The sequence below is a fragment of the Armigeres subalbatus genome, chromosome 2, assembly GCF_024139115.2.
Source record: "Armigeres subalbatus isolate Guangzhou_Male chromosome 2, GZ_Asu_2, whole genome shotgun sequence".
NCBI classification, from domain to species: domain Eukaryota; kingdom Metazoa; phylum Arthropoda; class Insecta; order Diptera; family Culicidae; genus Armigeres; species Armigeres subalbatus.
In genome coordinates, this window is record NC_085140.1 from 92,902,287 (window position 1) to 92,918,031 (window position 15,745).

The 15,745-nt window shown below is 41.3% G+C and overlaps 1 protein-coding gene across 10 annotated transcripts in view; it reads left to right on the plus strand.

Annotated features, from left to right (window-relative positions):
- LOC134209998 (protein Lilipod) overlaps positions 1-15,745 on the plus strand; it is a 136,984-nt gene that overhangs the window by 68,325 nt on the left and 52,914 nt on the right. For all 10 annotated transcript variants that reach the window (XM_062686022.1, XM_062686023.1, XM_062686021.1 and 7 more), the window contains exons 3-4: positions 14,107-14,231; positions 14,381-14,520. In XM_062686022.1, the coding sequence (XP_062542006.1) occupies positions 14,107-14,231; positions 14,381-14,520 (265 nt within the window). The remainder of the gene's footprint in view (positions 1-14,106; positions 14,232-14,380; positions 14,521-15,745) is intronic.

Sequence of the window (15,745 nt, forward strand, 5' to 3'; positions counted from 1 at the left end):
GTTACGTATATGTATTTATAATTGGCTTAAGGTATTACTTTTATCCAAACGAATCGTCAATACCACAACACAAAACAGGTCCTGGCGACCAAATAAAATAACACCGTCAAGCAACTGAATCTCGTCGTCCCATAAATGTTATGCCATGAATCGTCTTCCAAATGAGAGAGCTGCCTGTCTGACTGCATTCCTCAGATTTTTGAATCTGTTGTTATTGATTACGTCTTGGAAGAAAGAGAGTAATACAAACTACATCGATGAAAGAAAACATAACATGGATCCAAGCATGTGGGATAGATTGCAAACGTGATACAACGCAAATTTCCCTAGAAAAATCAATTCAATTTTTGATTCATCATTAAAAAACTTTATCTAAATTGTCTAACCTACTCCTTACATTCTTTTTACTCTTCAAATATTGGTACGATCCGGTAGTCAGCACTGCATTGGAGGGGTATCGTACAATAAATAAATTGGCGTCTCACAATTGACGCTGAACGAGGAACAGGCCGCAAGGAAATTATTAGTGAAGACGAGTCACAGTTCTGATCCAGTTTTCACTGGATCTTTTCTCCACGCTTTCGCGTAGAGCGGCACCACTGTGTACGGACATGGGGGCACGTATACGGTTAATCGGTTTGTTAACTGCGTTGGAAACATTTGTTGTTACTATTTCGTTTTGAAGTCGTCGCCGTTCATGATTCCGCGAATGTAGAAGGTGGTGGATCCGTTTTCAAAACTATACGTGTTTTCATTTTTGCATGGTGTTTTTTTTTTCATCCAGTGGCATCGTTTTGGAATGATCGGTATTTTGAAACAAGTGAAAGGAGTCTGTGCTGTAGCGAATATTATGTCCACCAGAAACGTTGATGGGTGAAAATTGAGAAACATTTCACTTACGTTTGGAAAGTCACACATGAAGGGTTAGGTAGTTTTATATAACATAGGACGCTTTTTCGTTTTGGCGTTGAAGAATGGCAATTACCAAAGTTAATTTTGAATACAAATATGCACATATCAAGTGTTTAGCGTACGCAAATACTCGATCGTATTGATTCAATAATCGGCACTTACCTTCAACTTTGAAGAGACACAATAAAGCGGTTTTAATCATTGGCGGATACCAGCTACTGGAAGCACGTGCGTCTATGTAATGTTGTTTAACGGTTGATCTTTATTTATTTGTTTGGAGATCTCAAGCCACACATTTGTGCTGCCTATCCATATAGCGTGGCATAACTTCAAGTTGGCTCTCATTTCCGTTTCTTAGAGGTATTCTAGTGTATACAGAGTGCCAATAGAAACATAAATAATTGAAGGATTTAGAATTGATTGATCTATTGACCTGAAATTTATATGTTTTGTCTTCTTATCAATCCAGAAAGGTATGAAAAGAAACATCAATCCTAAAATGCACTTTCATTTTGAGGCCCATTACGTCTTGTATACCAATCGATTTAGCACGCTCAATTGAGATGTTGTCTGTCTATGTGTATGTACTCATTTTGAGCATTTATTATTTATTGGTTTTCTTACAACCAGTTGCATTCGATGCTGATAGTCAGAAATCTTTTCGTGAAGAATAACTTTAATATACAGCATTCAACATACCATATTAGGCGATTAAATGACAGACTCGTTTGAGCTCAGTCTGTAATCAACTTTAACAATAAAATTTTAATGATATGGAAATGCTAATATCATCTTCCAAACTTGGACGTACATGTTCATGATAGCATTAGAGGCGAAAGTATAGAATTGATAGTTCCGTTAGGATACGGCAGGCATGAAGAATGTTTTTATAGAAGTCGATTTGAAAGCGAGCGGAGGGCAATATTTGTGATGGCATATATCGCACGACCTTCCTTCTGCCAAGCTCCCGTATGAAGGGGAGGAAGAATATCAGTGTGGAAGCTGATATATCTCCACTGGCCAGTGGAGCTATCGCCTCTAATGCTATCATGAACATGTACGTCCAAGTTTGGAAGATGATATTAGCATTTCCATATCATTGTAAATCGTTTAACTTCACGTAGAAGTAACACACGAAATCATTAATTTAGAATAAAATTTTATTTTTTTTACTCTGAGACAAATATTTTAATTTATGATATTATTTATGAATACTATTATGTATTATGAATACTATTTTTGAATACTATTTTTTTTAAATTTATATCATCAATTAATTGAGTTTGTTTGACTTGCTTGGCTGCTGTGAAACAGAATAGTTTTTCGGCGAAGTTGCAATATTATTTCTAAGGTTTCTTCCAGAAAACTAATGATGTACACAGAGCTGGACAGGTTGGTGGGAACCATCGTCAATCGAGGTTTGTAAGCCTAATGTGTGGCCAGTGAATAGGCTTGTCAGTAATCTATTCTTGTTCTTGGATCCATTGATAAATACTTCTAATGAACACCTTACAAATGATATGAGATAACTATGAAGAATATTGATTGATTGTTATTAAAGAAATCCCGTAGTGTTGTATATCGATTCACTCATTTCGACGAATCGAGGTGATGTCTGTGTGTACGAGTGTGTGAATGTCTGTATGTGATCCATTGTTTTCTCTGGGTGCGCAGTTCGCCCAGATTGTTCTCGCTGGTGGCGATGAAGGCATTCTTGATGGCGATCCATTGGTCTTCCACGCTGCTACCTTCCGGAATATCTGCAGCACGCGTCTGCAGTTCTTCAACGAAGGGCTGTTTCACCGTGGCATCTTCCAGTCGGCGTGTGTTGAATCGTCATCCAACTCTTCCCTCCTGCCGACGAATCCGCGCAATGCGTAGGCGTATATCGCCGATATCGGCACTACGTTTATTCCGTACATCAAGAAGGCTCCGTTTCTATTTTCGGCTGATGCAGATGTGGTCGATTTGATTTTCTGTAAAGCCGTCACGGGAGGCCCACGTGACCTTGTGAACCGGTCGATGAGGGAAGAGCGATCGCCCGATCACCATGACGTTATTACCACAAAATTCTGCGAACAGCTCTCCGTTTTCGCTCATTTCTCCGAGACCATGGCGTCCCATAATGCGCTCATGGTTCGAGTTGTCGGACCCTAATGTAAATAAATACTAAGGTATGGAAATCTATATATTGTGTGCGTGCGTCTTGTGTATGGCGAAAAAGCTTTCACTACTCGAACGAGCTCCCATAAGAAGCCGAGCAATTTTGTACGTCACCATTTGCTGTTTACATTTTTCATCATCCACTAACACACTTGCATTTGGTCTTCTTTCTCACCTTCTATCTATTCTCATTGGTCGGACCCGCATTGAAGTCGCCCAAACAGATCTTGATATCACCCTTCGGAATTCTAGGGTATCTGTTCCCATATTAATAACAGCCCGTAGATCACCTTCTCATGTTATTGAAATAGGTGCATTGCAGTGATGATGTTTTTTTTAGCTAAATACTTCAATAATGTAATAACAATTTCATTTTTGAAGTTACCAAATTGTTTTCAATTAAAAATTACGTGAGACGAGCTTAATTATTCTTATGTTTCTTGATTATTGGGTGAGAAATAAATGCATTTTATATGCGCATTGCCTTATTGTTATTGATATAGGAACAGATACCCTATCTACGATGGCATTGAGTTGAATGTAGAAGTTCTCTTTGTCTTGCAGATCGGCAGCATCGGTTGGCGCATAACATTGGATTATAGTAAGGTTTCGGACCCGTGTTCTAAAGCTGGAAACGATTATCCTTTCACTTATAGGTTCCCACTTCATAAGCGCAGAATGTGCCTGAGCGCTTAGTAGGAAGCCAACTCCGCGATGCTGGGGAGCGTGTTCACCTCGTAAACCAGAGTATTGCAGAACTTGTCCCGTAGCATTCTATGTTCTCCAAAGTCCAATCAACGGACTTCATTCAGTCCTAGGAGCTCAAGCTCCATGTGGCGTGCCTCATTGGCAAGTTGTGCCAATTTACCCTGCTGGGCTAGGGTTAAAACGTTCCATGTTCCTATTCGTGTCAGTTGTTTCGTGCTAAGAGTCATATCCGTAAAACCAGTCCGTATTCTTTCATTATCGGAATCTCGAACAAATTGATGTTTTGGGAACAGTAGTTTGTTGGCCGAAGGTTCCCTATCCACCGGGATGGGGCTGCCATCTTAGGTATAGCTTCCGGGGAATAGCATTTCATACTCAGCCGCTGGATGCCAGAACAGACGCTGTTGGAGCCGCACCTCCTTGGTGAACAGACGCTCGATCAGTCGGGTCAAATTTAAAGTCCCACCCAACACCAGGACTAGGCTAGTGCGCTTTGAGCGGCACACGGTCGCTTTGATAGGGCCTGCTTGGGGACACATGCAGCTTTTTATAAAAATTCAACAGAGTCCACTGTCGAACCCAACCACATCCTAGGCAGACCCCAAAGGACGCACCCTCTCACTCTAGCTGATGTCAGAAGGACAACAGTGCCCAGGCTACACTACCAGTTAAGTACGCAACCCTTAGCTGGCGGTCAATCAATTATCATCGGAAGAACCGTGGAAGCGTGAGTATTGGAACTTGTGAGGACCAGAGCTATGTTAGGCGCTCCTTCCCGGATGTCTACTTACCATTTCGTAGCCCAAATGTATTGAAAAACACAAAATTAATAAGGATTTTCAAAGCAGTTCCCGGAGGAACTTCCGAAGGAATTTCTGGTGAAATTTTCCAAAGAATTTCCGGAGGATTTTCCAAAGGATTCACTAGAGAAGTGCCCATAAGAATTGTAAGCGTAATTTTCCAAATTATTTCTGGAGGAATTTCCAAGATGAATCGCCGAAAGAATTCAAGAAGGAATTACAAAAGGAAGAATTTCCCAATGGATTTTTGAAGGCATTCCTAAAGGAGAACCTAAAGGGATTTTCAAAAACAAAACTAAAAAAAAATTTGAAAAAAAATTACTAAATGAATTTTTGAAAGAATTCTGAATGGATTTTTCAAAGGAATTCGTAAAGGATTTTTTGAAGAAATTACTAAAGTTTTTCTCGAATAAATTCTTTAAATAATTTTCAAAGGGATACCAAAATAAATTTCCGAATGGATATCCGGAGCAATTTTTTATATGAATTTCAAACGAATATCCCAACATTCGAAGGAATTTCTGGAAGGAATTTGACACAAGTTTCTCTGAAGAAATTACCAAATTAAAATAAATTTCTGAAAAAATCCAACTGGAGTTCTCGAAAAAAATTTAAAAGAATATCTGAAGAAATCTCCAAAATATTTTACGAAGGTATTTTCGTAGGGTTTTTTTAAGAAGTTTTTGAAGGAGCCCCGAAAGAAATTTCTGAATGAAACCCTGGAGGAAGTTCCGAAGGAATCCCTTAGGAATATTCCGAAGCAATTCTTAGAATTATTTTACAAGGAAAAAATATGCAAGGCCATTTTTTTTTTTTTAACTTTTTCGCAATACTTACCTATTTGAAATTATAATTTTGCTGCTAAAATCTATATATAGCACGTTTGTTTTTACCTGGAAATAAATGTACGATTAAGATACGATTATTTGAAATTTCATGATCACTCGCTACCGTTATGAGATATAGAGTTGATATATTCTACAAAGTTGTTTGTATTTTCATGCTCTATCACTTTTGTAGCGGCTAATTTTATTGAACGAAGAATAAAAAAAAATTGGATCACCCTAACGGGAGAATTTTTTGTCACCATAATATTTCAAAAGATAGCTGATTTTTTGGTAAAATTATCTTCCAAAGACACCACCCATGTAGAATTAACCACTTACACGCAAATAAAAAAACGCACGTTTTTAGCTTGATGTGCCCAATGTGCTGCAGTTGGGAGTAGGGACGTTCCGATACTTCCGATATATCGGAATCTCGATATTTTTGTTTCGATATTCGATATTTTTGTATCGATAAATGCTTTCAATATATCGGTCATATCGATATTTTTGTTTCGATATTCGATATTTTTGTATCGATAAATGCTTTCAATATATCGGTCATATCGATATTTTCGCTTTTGATATCGATATATTGAATCATAACAAAGTAACACAAAAATATCTATTGCATTGTATTTTATTTATTTATCATCAGACTAAGGCCGGAGTGGCCTGTGCTGCACATAAAAGACTTCTCCATTCAGCTCGGTCCATGGCTGCACTTCGCCAGCCACGCAGTCTGCGGAGGGTCCGCAAGTCGTCCTCCACCTGATCGATCCACCTTGCCCGCTGTGCACCTCGCCTTCTTGTTCTCGTCTGATCGTTGTCGAGAACCATTTTCACCGGATTACTGTCCGACATTCTGGCTACGTGCCCGGCCCACCGCAGTCTTCCGATATTCGCGGTGTGAACGATGGATGGTTCTCCCAACAGCTGATGCAACTCGTGGTTCATTCGCCTCCTCCACGTACCGTCCGCCATCTGCACCCCACCATAGATGGTACGCAACACTTTCCTTTCGAAAACTCCCAGTGCGCGTTGGTCCTCCACGAGCATCGTCCAGGTCTCGTGTCCGTAGAGAACTACCGGTCTTATAAGCGTTTTGTAGATAGTCAGTTTGGTACGGCGGCAAACTCTATTCGATCGGAGCGTCTTGCGGAGTCCAAAGTACGTACGATTTCCAGCCACTATGCGTCTCCGAATTTCTCTGCTGGTATCGTTATCGGCGGTCACCAGTGAGCCCAAGTACACGAATTCTTCAACCACCTCGATTTCGTCACCACCGATAGAAACTCGTGGTGGGTGGCTTACATTGACCTCTCCTGAGCTTCTTCCTATCATGTACTTGTCTTCTACGTGTTGATGACTAGTCCAATCCGTTTAGCTTCGCTTTTCAGTCTGATGTAGGCTTCCTCCATCCTCTCAAAGTTACGTGCCATGATATCATTGTCATCGGCGAAACCAAATAACTGGACGGACTTCCTGAAAATCGTACCACTCGTGTCAATCCCTGCCCTTCGTATTACTCCTTCCAAAGCGATGTTGAATAGCAGACACGAAAGACCATCACCTTGCCGTAATCCTCTGCGCGTTTCGAAGGAACTCGAGAATGTCCCTGAAACTCGAAATACGCACATCACCCGATCCATCGTCGCCTTGATCAACCGTATCAGTTTATCCGGAAATCCGTTTTCGTGCATTAGCTCCCGATCGATTGTATCATATGCGGCTTTGAAGTCGATAAATAGATGATGTGTGGGCACGTTGTATTCGCGGCATTTCTGCAATACCTGACGTACGGCAAACACCTGGTCTGTGGTAGAGCGTTCACCCATAAATCCCGCCTGGTACTGCCCCACGAACTCTCTTGCAATTGGTGTTAGTCGGCGGCATAAAATTTGGGAGAGTACCTTGTAGGCGGCGTTCAGCAATGTGATTGCGCGGTAGTTGCTACATTCCAGCTTATCGCCCTTTTTGTAGATGGGACACACCACACCTTCCATCCACTCCTGCGGCAGAACCTCATCCTCCCAAACCTTGGTAATCACCCAGTGCAGCGCTTTAGCCAGTGCTTCACCACCGTGTTTAAACAGGTCTCCTGGTAGTTGGTCAACTCCAGGGGCTTTGTTGTTTTTCAGCCGGCCGATCTCCTGGATTTCCTGGAGATTCGGAGCCGGAAGTCGCATGTCCTGCGCGCGTGCTCCTAGGTTCATTACCATACCGCCACCGTTGTCTGCCATATCGCCATTCAGGTGCTCTTCGTAGTGCTGCCGCCACCTTTGGATCACCTCACGCTCGTTCGTAAGAAGGTTCCCGTTTATGTCCTTACACATATCGGGCTGCGGCACGTGGCCCTTACGTGAACGGTTCAACTTCTCATAGAACTTTCGTGCGTTATTAGCGCGGTACAGTTCCTCCGTCTCTTCACGGTCTCGATCTTCCTGCTGGCGCTTTTTCCTCCTTGTCTGTTCCGCGCCCGTTTGTATCGTGCCTCGTTCGCCCTCGTGCGGTGTTGCAGCAATCTCGCCCATGCTGCATTCTTCTCCTCAACTAACTGCTCACATTCGCCGTCATACCAGTCGTTTCTCTGATCCGGAGCCACCGTGCCTAGTGCAGCGGTTGCGGTGCTTCCAATGGCGGATCGAATATCTCTTCAGCCATCTTCAAGAGATGCTGCGCCTAGCTGCTCTTCCGTTGGGAGTGCCACTTCCAGCTGCTGCGCGTAGTCTTGGGCTAGTCTACCGTCTTGTAACCGCCCAATGTTAAGCCGCGGCGGACGACTCCGACGCGTGTTGATCACCGTCGAGAGTTTTGAGCGCAGACATACTGCAACGAGGTAGTGGTCGGATTCAATATTCGCACTGCGGTAAGTGCGTACGTTCGTGATGTCGGAGAAGAATTTACCGTCGATTAGAACGTGGTCGATTTGGTTTTCCGTTACTTGATTAGGTGATTTCCATGTGGCCTTGTGGATATTCTTGCGGGGAAGAAAGTGCTTCGGACTACCATTCCGCGGGAGGCTGCGAAGTTTATGCATCGTTGGCCGTTGTCGTTCGATACGGTATGCAGACTATCCGGTCCGATGACCGGTCTATACATTTCCTCCCTTCCTACCTGAGCGTTCATGTCACCGATGACGATTTTGACGTCCCGCGGTGGGCATTCATCGTATGTCTGCTCCAGCTGCGCATAGAACGCTTCTTTCTCGTCGTCGGATCTCCCTTCCCTTGGACATAGTCCCTGCTGCCCGGCATTGTATTTTGTTGAAAAAAAAAAATTAAAAATGGATCTGAAATGCCGTATTTACAATGATTAAGGGCAATCCTCATGGAATTCAAATTTAGAAGTACTCGCGTTTTCAAGGGCACACCACGCAATACAGCGTGGCGCGGATGGTGTGATATGTGCCGTACCAGCACAAATGGTTTTGGCAACATCTGTCAGGGCCAGGGTAGAAATATTTCACAGTCAATGCAGTGAAAAACATGGATCTCAGTATAATCTGCAGTCGCCTTCATCGCCGTCGTGGTGAGTGCTACTGGGTGCAGCCGAAAAATCATTTCCAACACCGATTGTTCAATTTTGCATTCAGCCACTCACAAGTCGCTCTGACAGGCTGCTCAGTTCGCGCCTTACCGTATGACTGTGAGTGGCCCATTTAAACGCGTGATGAATTTTGTCAATTTGCTGGGTGAATGTGTACATTTTGATGTGGTAAATTTCACCTTCGCGGCGCTGTGGGTGATGTGAATTCTGTTGTTTACTTTTCTGCCTCTCCGGGAATGTGAGGTTGATTTCAAAGCAGGAAGAAAATAAAAACATGATATAAAAAAACATCACCTTCATCCAGTGTTGCCGAAAATTTACAACCCTGGTCATGGCGCTAGTACTTGAATCCTTACGCGAATTCAATTATATATTTGACATGTTCTTATAGTAAATTAGAAAAAATAACTTTAGAATTTAGAAAGAGATTTGTGGACATGGGCATTTAGAAGAATTGGAAAACGTATGAAAATTCACTCCCAAAAATCAAAAGAATACCCCGTAGGATTTAAAGAGAATTTCTTTAGGAAGATCAAATCTTTTTAAAGTTTTTCTGATGAAAATTTTAACTTTTTTTCCGATGGAAATTTTTGCGTAAATTTTGAAGTATGCCCGTGGAAATCTAAAAGAATTTCCTGCCGAAATTGAAGGGAATTTCATGTGATACGAAAAGATAATTTCTCGTGGAAGTTTAAGAGAACTTCGTTTTTTAGTTAAGATGTTTGTTAGAAGAGAAAAAATGACATTTCTAATAATCATTGTAAAGGAGTAATATGATGAAGGTGATACGTAATACGATAGTAATTGAATAATTACAATAAATATATCCTAAACAATCTTATTTTTGAAATATCATATGATTTTCCGATATATCGATATTTTCATTCCAATATATCAGTGATATCGATACTTTGATTCAATTATCGCATCGAATCAAATATCGATATTTTGAAGTATCGGAACGTCCCTAGTTGGGAGAACCAGCTATAGTTCACACCGCGAAAATCGGAAGACTGCGATGGGCCGAACACGTAGCCAGAAATCCGATGAAAATGGTTATCGACAACGATCTGACGGACACAAGAAGGCGAGGTGTGCAGCGAGCAAGGTGGATCGATCAGGTGGAAGACGATTTACGGAACTTACAAATTTCTCTAAACTGATACACTTACATTAATAACTTTCCGTAGTTCATTTAGGTATTGGGAAATTCTTCATTTCAGACAGTTTCAAGCACCTTTCCCAACTGCAGCTTTAATTGGTAGCATTCCCGGATAAAAAAAACACTTGTAACGATTAATTCAATCATTACATTGCTAGTTCCTAGTAGCTAGGTCTCCAGTAGTCTTGCGAAAAAAGGCGTAGGATTGCCAATCCGGAGATGGTGAGTTTGACTCGGCCCGGTCGGGCTGAAAGTCTCTTTAATAAAGATACAAAAAAAAAAAAAAAACTCGGCCCGGTCTAGGATGTTTTCGGGTTGGAAACTTTCTCGATACCCTGAGCATAGTGTATCCATTGTACTTGCCACACAAGATACATACTCATACAATGGCGGGCATGGAAAAGCTTTCAATTAATAACTGATGAAATGCTAATAGAATACTAAGTTGAACAGCAGGCCAAGTTCCAGTTGGAATGTAGAGCCATAGAAGAAGAAGAAGTCATCGCTAGTTGTGGAAACGTGGAGAGACAGCCCAAGTTCCAGTTGTAAGAGAACCATTGAAAGAGATCATAAAAAAAATGTGTATTATTTTCAAATGTATGATGAGGTGATGAAAGCTTGAGCTTGAGCTTGAGCTTGATTGACTGCTCGTAGTTGCTACTCCATTATGACCAGATCAGCTGTTCTTGCACAGGGAACCAACAGATGTTTGCTTGGGACTAGCACACATCTTCAATGTACAAGTACTGGTGATCTCATTTGTTAGGTCATACTGGCGCCTGCCACGTCAGAATGCAAGTCAATGTTGGGAAGGGGGTGATGCAATCACTCGCCCACTGCAAGCCGAATATACCTCTGCACTTGCCACGAGTTCATGCGGAATTTGTTGGAGTTTCTGGGTTAGGTTGGAGAGGCAGAGGTCCGTCTTGGTTAACGAGCTGCCAATGTGATAGATAGGAGAAGGTTACTGATGGAATTTCTAGTTGGATGTAGGAAACGAGCTCTATAGATCATTTCCAATTCTAGCAGATTACTTGAGTATTCTATACTCAAGTTGAAGGTATAGGAATAGTAATGGAAACGGTATGGAAGTCCATTTCCAGTTCTAGCGATTGCTAGAACATGAGAAATAAAGAGAAAGATACAAAGTAGGAGAATGGAACGGACCTGGGATTGAACCCACGACCTCCTGCGTATGAGGCAGAAGCAGTAGCCATATGACTACCAAGTCCGCTTCAAAATGTATGATGAGGTGATGAAACCACAAAAACAAAAATCCGCTCAAAGGAGCTCTCTGTTGCGAATAAAACCCTTATACCTTTAAATTATTTCATCGCTTACACCCAGCCAAATTCCAAACAACACAATCGGAATCAGTTTGACTTTCACTCTTCGTACCGCCCGGCTGGGAAGGAAACTCCATTCCGTTTCATTGTGGATATATGTATGTCATTATGTTTCGTGCCTTGTGCTGCTAAGTAGATACGATTATCCATTTGATGTATCACTAATCACCTGAAAGGTCAGTCATGACATGACATGGTGGCGCGCCGGAAACATACCTAATCGGGGCGGAATCAGCTTGTGTCATCCGGTTGTTCAAGTCCACGACACGAAGGTGTTAATTTTCAGGAGAGAACAATCGGTGGTCGCAGTACAATCAAATTAGTCGTTGCTGTTGGATGTTGATAGAAATACAAGTCGCAACCGGTGACAGCTTTCGGCGAGCTTCACACCAACCGGATCATGATTATTTATATCTAGCGCCTCTGTTTAACGACAGACAGACGATGCGTTGGGGTTCGACGCACGAGTAGACACACCTTTCCAACCGTTCGCCTCGTTCAGTGCATTCATGATTCACATAACTAGTAGTTGTCTAGCTAGAGTATGCGATAGGCATTCCCCCAAATGGGAGAGTATCGCCGGTCGATGCTATTTAGGTCAGTGCTAGTTCGTTGACTGTAGCTCGGCTCGAGAGGCTTATCCATGCTACGCTGTTTCTTTTGAAGTTTCGAGACGGGTTCGCGTGACTCACGAGACCTTTTTACCCTTTGAACACTGGAGGCGCGGCATCGAACGCTGATATCAGAGCAACGACACGATAATTAGCCGGTTGATTCCGTTTTATCCCGGATTTATTCTGTCAAACAATTCGTTGCCGATTCATTAACGTGGAGTGTGAATTCAGCGCCGTGGATTTGAACAAGTTCAACGCTCTCTTTCTCTCGGCCACGTTTCTCGTTGCGATACTTTCCCATGCATGGGCAGATAAGGATTGCACGTCTGCTCTACATAAGGCGTCAATTGCATAACTGTATCGCCAACTATAGTTTTGCCCGCTCGTAGCTTATTTTAAACAGTTGTATCAACAAACGGCCTTTGACGCGTTGCTTACTATTGCTCGGCGCAAATAATTCCCATGAGTGGGAAAGCAATTTATACAAGTGCCAACGGGAAATTCAAGCTCTTGTTCATAGACTGATCTTGAAGATGCTTTGTGCTTTTAGACCAAATGACGATGTAGTAATGGAAACAATATTACTCTTTTACTTGTATGCTATTTTAAATAACTAAAACCAAATGACTCCACCCAGCTGTAATGTTGTTATTTTGGTTTATTGAGAAAAGTAATAAATAGCAAATAAGAGAGATCAAAAATGGTAATTTTAGAGAAATTATTTCAACTATGTATACATTTTCATCCCATTAATCATTGTCGCTTCATGCAAATTCAAAAATTATGTTTTCATATTTTGATAGGCTCTTGCTGATTTAAGATGTTTTCGAGTGGGGAACATTCTCGATTTCCTAGGCATAGTATATCCTTATGCTTGCAAAGGCATAGCATTCCTTCAGATAATAGCTGTCAAAATCCGTTTGGACTGAAGCCTTGGAAGAATTCAAATGTAATTAATCGTTTTGGACGTAGCTTTTCTTTCATTCATTATCCGTTTAAAGTACGACCGCTCTTGCACAACTCAATAATCCTACATCTTGCAAGTTAATTGTTGCAAGTGTTTACAATTCCATACCAATCGGCAATTGCTTCTTTTCTTTTGTTCAAGTGCATTCCAAACATCAACATGTTTTGATACACGTTCGCCTATCTCTACTCCGGTTGAAGTAGAAACTAGGATGCCATTCAATGTGGTCATGAACCTGAATCTGAAACACAGTCTCACTGAGAAGTATACTTATCAGCTGTTTGTACGGGTGACGATGCGCACGTAAGGTACGTACGCGTAAAAATCGGATGATTTATTCATTACAAAATGGGTTCATTAATCATAAACTCGTTGGTCGCAGATTGTACGATCCAAACTGCAGTGCTGCTGTTACATGATTGCGTTATAGAAGCATAGCTGAACTAACTACAATAAATTCGGTTGTTGAACCCTCGGCGGAAGGCATGCACGTATCGTGGATTCAACCAGGCGAAAAATCGAATATGCTTGTAACTTTTTGTATACATATAACGTTTGTACCAGAGTTATTGGTATCCGTATTTTGAAATTTCATCTTTTAAAAGAGCTGAGCAATTTACGAATTATTGATACCAAATATAGACAAATAAAAATATAAATTCAGTGATATGACTGAGCTGAACAATTTGGCAATATTCAATCTAACAATTGAATATGCACGCATGAGCGATAGCTGTGTCAATTTAGCACGCTCACTGAACATGAGCGGTTGCGGTTACGGTATGCAAACGATTTGGGGAAGCTGCCAAAAAACATTCGTATATAGCACAGCCTCAACAAAACCATCAGTTTACTCATCTCGTAGTCAATGATAATCCGTATGTGAATTACCGTATTAGTGTTGGACTTTGTTCCGCTTGATTCTTTGTGTTCACCTTCATCAGTTGCCAAGCCATGACTAGGAGTAACCATTCAAAGTTCACTTTGACGATTTGATGCCGTTTGTTTTACGTTCCCCAACTAGAACTAATGTTTCTCTCGTTGTTTTTTTTTCCTTCCAGATTTTCCTGCTACTCTTCCTACTACTGTATCTCGGTAGTTTTGCACTGATTGGTCGCTTTCGGCGACGCGACCGGGAGGATTTATTCTCCACTGACGACGATGAGATTACCGTTTATAGGATTAGGTGGGTTTACCTGCTCGTTATTTAGCCCGAATATGCATGGAATAAACTATAAACACAATAGCCATTGTGTAAAAAAACAAATTTTAAGAAACGTACGCCTCGTTTCCGGTTCAAAAATAATAAAATTGTTTCCTTCCATTCGTTTGCAGTTTATGGTTGTGCACATTTTCATTAGCCGTGGCAGTGGGTGCAGCGCTGCTCCTGCCAATATCGATCGCCAGCAACGAGGTACTGATTCTGTACCCCAACAGTTACTACGTGAAGTGGCTCAACAGTTCACTGATTCAAGGTGGGTATTGTGTACACGTATATTATTTATGCTAAATAATGCCGATGATGGGTGGGATCGCTGTGCCCAGTAGATCACGCAACTCTTTTGTATGGAAGACAAAACACATCCTATTACCGGGAATGATGCTCGCCAACATTATGTCACGAAGATGTGTACTTCTCCTACTCACATGAAAGTTTCATGTCGGTTTCCATAAGGTAGAGCAAAGAGAGTTATTGGCTAAATACTAAATGATAATGAAATAATAAGTTCAATTTCTGAGCTCGCTCATGTTACATAATATCTGAACGCACTGTTAATTTCTTACAGCATTTCTAACGGTCCGTTTTTAATGTATTTACAGAAAAATATTTGAGCTCTCCTCTTCCAGTGATAACATTTTTGTAAAAATCCGTTGAGATTTATAAAAGTTGTGACAAATGATGGCTGAAAGAAGTCAATTAATTTTGGACTCTCATTCGACAACTTAACTAACCCATCATGTGCCAGGTTTGATGGTTTTACATATTTTAGGATTTCTCGCGGATTTGGCGCGGATTTAATTTTAGGGGTCGTACACTTATTACGTAAGCAATTTTTCTGTTTTTTTTGTCAAATATCTTGGCTATCTATGCACAGCACATGTTTCGAAATGGACAAATTGATATAAAATTTGCGAAAAAGAATCCACGTATCTTGGAGGGACTCGAACCCTCAACCTCCTACTTTTTAGATAGGCGTGATAACCCCTACACAACAAGACCACTTAAACGTCACGTTTGCGGAAAAGCCATCAGAATCCGCAAATTTGCAATTTTTTTTTGCTAATTGAATATCTTTCTCCACATGTGCTTTACTGTTGTATAGTCACAGTCAAGCGAGTGCACATTAGCGCCTATCTAGAGAGTAGGAGGGTGAGGATTCGAGTCCCTCCCAGACACGTGGATTCTTTTTCGCAAATTTCATATCAATTTGTCCATTTCGAAACATGTGCTGTGCATATGCACAGCCAAGATATTTAACAAAAAAATGGTTTTCGTACGGCCGAGTTGCCGAATAATATGCAATTAATTTTTCTGGGTTTTAGACACCCCCACCCATGTAAGATTTTTTTCATATTTATGATTTTTTATTTATATGGAGCGTAAGATATTGACCCCCCCTTCTCCCATAAGTGCTTACGTAATATGTGTACGGCCCCTTAGGTGAAAATTTAATAAATAAAATGCTAGATCTAAGGACG